General features: G+C 34.4%; 1 protein-coding gene across 1 annotated transcript in view; it reads left to right on the forward strand.

Moving 5' to 3' along the window:
* Positions 1-5,748, forward strand: part of LOC145279982 ((R)-phenoxypropionate/alpha-ketoglutarate-dioxygenase-like) — a 25,851-nt gene extending 20,103 nt beyond the window's left edge. Inside the window, exons 3-4 of the mRNA XM_080131577.1 lie at positions 1,157-1,309; positions 4,258-5,748. Of these exons, the coding sequence (XP_079987703.1) occupies positions 1,157-1,309; positions 4,258-4,401 (297 nt within the window). The 3' untranslated portion in view covers positions 4,402-5,748. The remainder of the gene's footprint in view (positions 1-1,156; positions 1,310-4,257) is intronic.
* Positions 5,749-9,622: the final 3,874 nt, after the last annotated feature.

The raw sequence follows: 9,622 nt of genomic DNA on the forward strand, positions 1-9,622 counted from the left end.
CGTTGCCTTCACATTTTCATCAAGTTTCAGAAAAATCTAATTGATGGAGCAAAAGTTATGGGGTAAAAAGTGTCATTTTTCTTTTTCAATTTTGAAGCATTTGTGACCCCTTTTAAGCTCATGGAAATCCCAGTAAAAATGGACAAATGATGCAGTTTCATGCCTTAAGACATGTATATTTAAATTCAGCACCATGGAAAACTATTATATAGGTATACATATCAAGTTCTTGAGTAATTTGAAAAAAGAACTCCAAAAAGGCATTTTTTTTTTTTTTTTTTTTTTTTTTTTTTTTGAGCTTTAAAAGTCTCAGAAGGATGTGAACCAGAATTTTGCCAGGGTCACCCATACTGAATTTATATTAAGAACAGTAGCATCCACATTTTGGCCAAGTTTCAGGAAAATTTAATGGATGGATCAAATGCTATGGAGCAAAAAGTGTCATTTTGGGCCATTTTTGACCTCTTTTGAGCTCTTGGGGATGCCAAATCCTAGTTTAAATGGATAATGGTGCAGTTTCAGGCCTTAACACATGTATATTTGAGTTGATCACCATAAAAAACCACTATATAGTCAGACATATCAAGTTTTTGTTGAGAAATATGAAAAAAGAGCCACAAAAAGAGGTGTTTTTAGCACTGAAAGTCTCCGAGGAAGCAAACCAGAATTTTACTGGAGTCACCCATACTGGATTTATATTAATAACAATGAATTCCACATTTTGGCAAAGTTTCAAAAAGATCTAATGGATGGATCAAAAGTTATGGGGCAAAATGTATCATTTTTGGCCATTTTGGGGCATTTTGTACCTCTTTTCAGCCCTTGGGGGCGCAACAGGAATTTTTGTAAAAAAAAAATTTTTTTTACTGTGCACATTTAATGAAATACAATTTGTAGCAAAATTTAAGGAAAAACTAATGGACAGTTATCTGGCAATGGTCCGGAAGCACAGATGCCACTGAAAAAATAGGTCTCTTTCCGATAAATCGAGGGGACTGAAAAAGAAAAAGCATCTAGTGAGCTGCGAGCTGCATCATTTTCGACTGAGGCTACAAGTCAATTATTTTCCAAATATGATGATGACGATTTAATGAGAAGAAATTTGTTTATTTACCATTTTTATAAAACTTGACTAAATTTTCTTTTATCATTTTAGACACTGTGCTTTCATCTTGGAATGACCGAAGGATTTGTTTGGAATTATAAGAGTAAAGATGAAAGGTGGACATCTTGGACAGAAACCCAAGAAATTTTAACTGAAATCTTTGACGAAATCCAATCAAATTCAAAGCTGATATACGTTCATGAGGTTTGCTATAATCCGTTTCTTTCGATTCTTTCACATTTTTTTTATTTATTTTCTTTTTTTTTAATTTAAAAAAATTTTTTTTATTACATTTTCACCCCAAACAAGGCACATTGCCACTTTGTTGTAGGGAGCTACTATCAAGGACATAAGCATCAGGGGTACTGTGTAGGGAGTTGGGCAGCGAGATGTGGTTCACATTACACTTGAACTTCTGCATGTCAGTACAGTTGGGGGAGCAGGAACCCGGAAGGGAATTTCAAAGTCTAGCGGTTCTGGGGAAGAAACTACTGGAGTAGAAGGCTCTTTTACATCTAGCGATCTTTACTGTGAAGAGGTGGGATTTAGCTGCTTGTCGGGTTTTTCCGGGGTACTTACGTTGAGTGGGCATAAGTGCTTGCAGTTCGTCAAAGCATTCACCGTTAAAGTACTTGTAGAACAGGCAGAGGGATGCAATATTTCATCGATGGGACAGAGGCTGAAGTTTAGATTACAGTTCAGGACCTATCAGATTGGTGACTCTCTTTTGAACCTTGTTAATCATATGTGTTAATACGATAGCGTGTGTTATTTTCTGTGTCACGCTTACATCCAGGTCGTTTAATTGTTATGTACTTCCAATTCTTGTAATAAATGATTTTACCAAGAATTGTTCATAAGTTTTGGTTTCGGTTTCGCTTATAGCTGGTGGCACTCAAGTCATGTCTATGGCATCATAGCGTAATGAGTTAGGGCGCTGGACTGAAATACATAAGGTCCGGGGTTTGAATCCTAACAACAGTCAAGCTAGGCTGAAGAGGAGTAGGACTCCGAAACACGCGTGTCCGTAGATTACTGTTTTTAGAAATAATAAATAAAAAATACGTCCAAATAAAAAAATGGGCGACTTTTATTTTATTTTTTTTATAAAAATAAAAATTTATTTTTGTTTAGGTTTCAATTATAGCTGAAGGAGATCAAGATACTTAAATATTCTTCATAAGTTTTGGTTTTGATTCAAGCTGATTCACCCAAGTCATATGGAAACATATTTTTTATTATTTTTGAAACCACAACATTATAATATATAAGAATTGATAGCAAATTGACTCTATATACAGAGTATATATGCAAAATCTGCATACATTAAAATATCATATTTAAGCATATTTTACGACCGAGCTATGTCGAGCGTCTCTGTTAGCTTAGATAAATACTTTTGCAGTTTTAACAAAAGAGCTACAATAGTATCTGTTCTTCAGATGCTGCACTTCCATTTCTTGTTCTCTGTCAGTGGAGGAACAACTCTTCACGACTGAGACAAGTTTTTATTTTTGTACCTTTTCTCCACGTTAAAAAACGACCCTGGTGTCTAACTCTGTCCCGTGGGGAGCCATTGTAAATAGGTACAATAATATCAGGGCATCTCCATTTTATGCTGAACATCTACAGACTGGCAAACATCAATATATTATATATGAAAGAGAGTCCGCTGTGATATTTCCACAAACTCTGGAATTACGAGATCACATATGCGCCGACCATTCTGAGGATCATCATTAGAATTTAGCACACGTAAATTGCATTATGACAAGTTCATTCAAGTATCTAGCAATTGTTTGTTTTGTTGAATTTTACAGCATGTCAATCCTTTGGATCATTTTTGCTGATTATCTATGGGTTTAGACAGCTTTTACTCCCTGCTCTAGCTGACATATGGGTAATATGTTCTATTTAAAGTTTTTTTTTTTTACATAGGAGTCACCACTTGTCAAGGCACACGCAAAGTTAAAGGTTAAACAGTGTACAGTAGTGAATGGGATAATATTGTAGTAATCGTTAGTAGTGAGAATTTGGTAAGTTGGATTAGTTAAGGCAACAATTCATTGAGCATTTGTTTACATTGAACTTGAAGACAACCAAATTGTAGTCAGCTGTAAAGCAGGCAAATGGTGTGCAGTTCTAAGAAAGAAACTTTGTTCATGGAATTTACGTATAGGTTTAGGCACAGATAGAGTGGGGAACATTATTGATAGTGTTTTTAGCTAGACAAGTGTTTTTCATGAAAGTTTGGCAAGAGGGGACCATAGATCGGAGCTCAGACGAGCACTTGCCATGAAAATAATAAAGTTTTTGATAAAAGCTCTTTTTTGAAGGTAGGTAAGTATGGTGCGGGTTTTTTTTTTTTTTTTTTTAATAGATCCTTAATGTTTTTTCTTTTTTTTATATATAAAGTTTCCCTCATTATAAAATCAGTGCAATTAATTAAAATTGTGAATAGTTTGGCATAGTATACATATGAGTTAGTTTTTGTTTTTTAAAAGATATGAGCGGGCCATGAAGGAGCCGCGCAGCAAACCTACAGCTTTATAGTGACCTACCACCAGTATCACCAAAAGTACAGTAGAGAAGGATGAGAGTGGCCGGTCACCGCATGAGGCACAGCGAGGAGGAAGCAAGCAAACTAGTTCTCTAGATTATTCCTTTATCCTCGAGTGGCTTCCGGGCCTTGATAAGTGGTGACTTCCATGTAAAAAACCCCCCCAAAAAACCCCCACATTAATACGATTATGCATTATATTATTGTTTTTGGCTTCAAACGTATCTAATACATATTTTATTTTATTGCTATGCTCCTGCTGATTACTGCTTTTTTATTTTTTTTATTTTCAAAAATCAAACCGTCACCAAGACCCCTGGACTGACACACTCTCATTCACAGAATTCCACCATGAGAAGAAAGAAAGAAAAAAAAAAAAAACAGACTCTTCATTGATAAGGATGTATAGCTTCGAAATATATCTGATATAAATTAATAAATTTGTTTATTTAAAAAACAAAAAATGCATTGTTTTTAGCTTCTAAATGTATTCATTTATATACATAAGTTTTTCAATTTAAAATATTTTGTTTATAAGATTTTCTTTTCTTTTGAGTCCGTAACATTTGTCTTCTTTTTTTCTGGTTTTCAGTGGCAAACTGGCGATTTTATCTTATCGGATAATCTGGCGGTTGGTCATGAGGCCACACCTGAAACTCAATCGCCTGTTTCTGAGGTAGGCTTACGTGTTTTACATAGGACGACGATCCGGGGAATTAATTACCCATCCAAGTGATTCTTTAAGCCAGTAAAAACATATTGGTTCTAGTCCAGAATTTGACTCAAAACAAAACAAACATACAAAAAAAAAAAAGTCTTTATTCTTAATGATGTATGTACTTGCCATGAAAGGAAAATGTCATATTCCAAAAATCATGTGAATTGATCAAATATTTTTTTTTTTTTTTTGACTAAGAAAAGCAAAGTTTATGAAGAAAGTAAGGATGGTGTGTCTCTGTCTGCCATATTTAATAAATAAAAGAAGACAACTACATCCAAGATTTAAGTAGACATCAAAATCAGCCTTGTAATGCCTATTAATCACTAAGAATCGTAAAAAAAGCAATTTCCTATATTAAAATATAAATTTAGTAAATCAATTTACGTTAATTTTGGAATATGACATTTTCAATTCTGTGATGATACTCTCGTCTATTTCGACATATGAGATCTGCCACAACAACTAAGTTGTTCGGAAATCCACACAGATGATTTGTTTATAGTGGTGAAGGCTTTGTGTAGAACCAACCACACTTTTTTGGTATTACTGCTAATCATTATTGATGCAGATGACTGCCACAAGACGGAGCATATAGTAGACTGCAAGTTTTTACATCAGAGTTTCCTTCTCCTAGATGCATGTTTTAATGAAGACTGGGAGTGCATTTGTTCCAGTGAATTAATGCGCCCCCAGATACCAACCTGGAAATTTTTATGTCCTGGCACGGCGAATACACTGCATACCCAAATGGTTACCCATGTGCTACTGGCCAGGCTCATTGTTGCCTAACTTCAATGATCTGGCAAGAACTGGTGTGTCAATGTGATTATGCCGTATTCTATGACGGGTACGTACATCATAAAGATTTTTCTGTATTTTTTTTTTTTTTTTTTTTTTTTTTTAATTAGGTTAAATTCTGGACAAGAACCAAAGTATTTAACCCTTTTTTTTTCTTTTTTTTTTTTTTAATTAGGTTAAATTCTGGACAAGAACCAAAGTATTTAACCCCTTCCCCCCCCCTCCCCAAAGTTTCAGATTTCTGAACTTCTTAAAATCTACAATTTACTTTTTTTGGATGTAAACAAATCAAATCCGTTAAGTTTCAGCTTTGAATTTGCGTCTTTCAGTTTTCCTGACTGGCTAAAACGTAAAATTAAAGAGTTCCTTAACGTTTATGAAAAAATTAATGAAATTAAATAAACAGAAAAAAAAAGATGGTAAACTATTTGAGCAAATTGTAAATAAAAACAAATTAAATTAATTTCCAAATTATCACCCTCCCACCACTACCACCACCCTCTCAACAAGGCATCTGTACGTTGCATTTAATGTTAATAAATGAATTTTAATCGTTGGAAAGAATTTTTGTTTCTTATTCAAAGATATTTTTTTTTGTTTTTGTCTATTTTTTGCATATCAATTCTCACTTTCAGACGTAGTAAGTCAAATGGGTGCTTCTTCATTATAGTAGAAAAATTCAAAAATCAGTATATTGACTTTCAAGTAAAACCAATGTTATCCACTTAATTGTTATGTTACAGTAATGAAATCCAAAAATTGTGAAAAATAATGAAGAATAAAATTAATTATTAAAGAAAACAGTTTTTGAAATTTGCAAGTTCTGCTTACATAATAAACTAAATAGCATGTATAATAGCAGGGGAGGTAATTAATTTCTGAAGAGTTTCCAAAACTTTGGCCAATTCGGGAGAAATGAGTTATTTCCCTTATGTTTGCGTCACATGGCGAAATCATTTCTTCGTTGAATCATGGAAATACTGCTTCCTTTAATTTTTTTTTTGTAATATTCCAGTAATATTTAACTAATTGTTACATAATAGATAATATTGCTTTTAGTTGAAATTGACATGATATTGTAAACAAGTTGCATTTTCTTAATAAAAAACAAGTAACTCTACGATTAGCGTCTCAAATTCTCATACGAAAATTTGAAGGAATAGCTGAGTACCTATTTACAATGCCTCCCCATGGGACAGAGTTAGACACCGGGTTCGTTTTTTAACGTGAAGAAAAGGTACAAAAATAAAAAATTGTCTCAGTCGTGAAGGACTACTCCTCCACCGAAAGAGAACAAGAAATGGAAGTGCAGCATCTGAAGAACAGATGATATTTATTTGCTCCCCCACCGAGCAAATTAGGCACAAGGCCGATTTTTAAAGTAAGGAGTGAAGGGGAAATGGGGACCAACTCCCCGGAGAGTAGGGGAGCTGGATAGTGACAATTGGTATGAAGGGTTGCCCCTACATTGACCAAGGTCTTATCTGTGGGGTTGGTACTTATTTGCTCCTCCACTGAGCAAATTAGGCACAAGGCCGATTTTTAATGTGAGGAGTGAAGGGGAAATGGGGACCAACTCCCCGGGGAGTAGGGGAGCTGGATAATGACAATTGGTATGAAGGGTTGCACCTACATTGACCAAGGTCTTATATGTGGGATTGCTCCGACATATGGTCTTTGCTTGCAGTATCTGCCGGAACAGATACTACACTTTGATCTTGGCCTGAAGGCCAAATGAGTTATTTTTTTATATTTTGGAATCCTTTTGAGATGAGGCTTCATAATTTGAGCATTTATTATTTCTTTTTTTTTTTTATTAATGTTTTTGTTGTTTTCATCTTCGGGGTCTGTGGCACAGTGGATAAAAATGTTGAGTCTCTACGGTTCCAGGTGAGCATTGTCTGAAGATAGCAGTTTCAATTCTGCACAAAGCAGACCAGAGGATTAGTTGGCGAAAACGTGGTGAGACAACAACATCTATGGAAGGAAGTAATTAGTAAAAATACAGTTACAAGACTCATCATTCCTGTCCCATCGTGGAAATCCACCTGAAGAAGGCCAGAGCATAAGTTGGCCAAAACGTGGTAAAACGCCAACTATGCCAATGAAGATAACAATAAAAAATAAATACTAAAATAGAATTATCTCCCATGAACCAATGACGATGATTGTAAAAGTGCCGCCCCGCCCCCATCCATTCTACATATCTTCAAAATTCAGAATGATAGCTTATTCTCTTTCTGGCTAGTCTTTCAAAGTCATCGAACATGATCAAATTGGCTGTTCATCTTTGTATGGTCCTTACAAACCATAACGCTGCATCTGCCAGCCTCCTTTTTTAGTAGTAGTAGTCAAATGACCACCTAGAACACCACAATAGAAGTATGTTGCTGACACATTTTATCTCTGAACCGGGCAACACAAGTCGTTCTCAATTGTAATTTAGACTGTAACACATTTGTTCTTTCCTAATCATGTCTGTCATTCTTTCGTACATCATGGTGCATACCTTGTTCCCATAATAACTTCTCAATAAACTGTTTATGTGAGAATTACTGTTTCTGTCTTTTTTTTTTTAAATTTTATTATTTTGTTTTTGCTGGGGATGGGGCATTCTACCGGATGCCAGACAACATTCTCCCACAATTTCAGTCACTCCAACCGAGAGAGCTTTTTAAAATTGTAACTGTTCCTTTGAGTGCAATTGTTTGTATTCCTCTTGCACTTGGTTCACCGGGTATATTCACCGGGTAGTTTTGGAAATTGTTTTTTCATGAGCCCAGTTGCTCCTATAATTACTGGAATTATGAAGATCGCATTAAAATTCGAGTTTCTTTTTCATGTCATACATAAGGTTTTGGTATTTTGTAACCGTCTCCCTCTCTGCTCTGTTTAGGCCAGCGTCGTTAGGGAACTACGGTTGCTGTTTCCTCCCTCTTGTCCCATATCACCATATCAGGCTTAGCAGCTCTATTTTCTATGTATGTAGATGTAGGAATTCCATAGTTATAATGGATGGTGTATGACTTATTTCTGTAAAAGAGTGAAGAAAAGAAAGTCCCGAGATATGAAAAGTAAACTTACTGACAGGAAGGCGAAAAAGAAACATGGCGACAGAGCATCAAAATATAACAAGACGGCTACTGTTAATTTTATAAAATTTTATATATAATCGCTTGAATTAAAGTTTAAAATGCAAAAGTCAAGTATCATACTCCAATTGCGCTCTAACCAGAAACATTTATTTCGAATGTGGCCCTGTCATATCTAAGAACCTACTGTTAATTTTATATGTTGAGCCTTTCTGCTTGTGTGGTAATAAAACTTCTCAAATGCACTTGTGATGTTAGGCTGTATAAGGTGTCAACTTCGGTCAAAATCGCCTGTTTTTCTTTCATCAGATTATTTTGATTATCGATACTTACAAAGAGATTCTGATACAAAACCTATCTAAGAACATTGCCAGGCACGTAGTTTCTTTGCATGAAATTTCATAAAATAAAAACCGATCCAGCCGTTTTCGAGTTCATAGGGAACGAACTCACAGACACACAAAGTTCCTTTATCAGGTTGGTGCAAAAATAATGTCGTTTTTTGACATGCAGTTGAATGTCAAAAAACTACATTATTTTTGCACCAACCTGATAGAGATAAATGGTGTGTGTGTCTGACAAAAATTTATTCACCCGTTTTTGTTTTTTTCTCGCTTTTTTGTTTAAAAAAAAAAAAAAAAAAATGCTTTAGTCAATTTGCAGTTTATTTCCAACCAAACACTCACCTTTGAATTGATTACTCCTGTAGGATCTACTGAAAACAATTATCACATTTAAAACTGGTGCAGACAAAAAGTTTTCTTGAGGCATTAGTTTATCCAATGTGATATGTTATGATTTTCAATGGTCACCATGTTTTTTTTTGTTTTTTTTAAACTTCAGACAATAAGGTAAACAATGCACATGCCCGTAAAGTTTTTTTCTTTTTCTTCGATGTAAGTAAAACAAAATGGCGTCTAATGAAAACCATTAAGTAATACATTGGAAAAAAACAATGTCATAATCTCAGGAAAATTATTTGTTGGTGCCAGTTTTAAATGTGATATCCGTTTTCAGCAAATCCAAAAACTTGCATCTTACAGCCTAACATCACAAATTGTCAATTTAAAGTTCAGTTGGAAATAAAATTAAAATCGACTAAAATCTTCAGGGCTCTACAGACAAATTTATCTTTAGTTGACCTTTGACAGCTAAATATTTTTGTTTACTAGCCAAACCCATGTGATTTTTAGAATATGACATCTTTCTTCTGTGATGAGTATGTACATCATAAATATTTAAAAAAATTTTTTTTAATAAGTATAATTCTAAATATACACTGAATTTTATGTTGATTCTTGAACGTATAAGCATTTGAATTTCTTCAGATGTTTTTTAAAACAGCC

This window comes from Euprymna scolopes, chromosome 7 (genome assembly GCF_053919585.1).
Source record: "Euprymna scolopes isolate OS-2025 chromosome 7, ASM5391958v1, whole genome shotgun sequence".
NCBI classification, from domain to species: Eukaryota; Metazoa; Mollusca; class Cephalopoda; order Sepiida; family Sepiolidae; genus Euprymna; species Euprymna scolopes.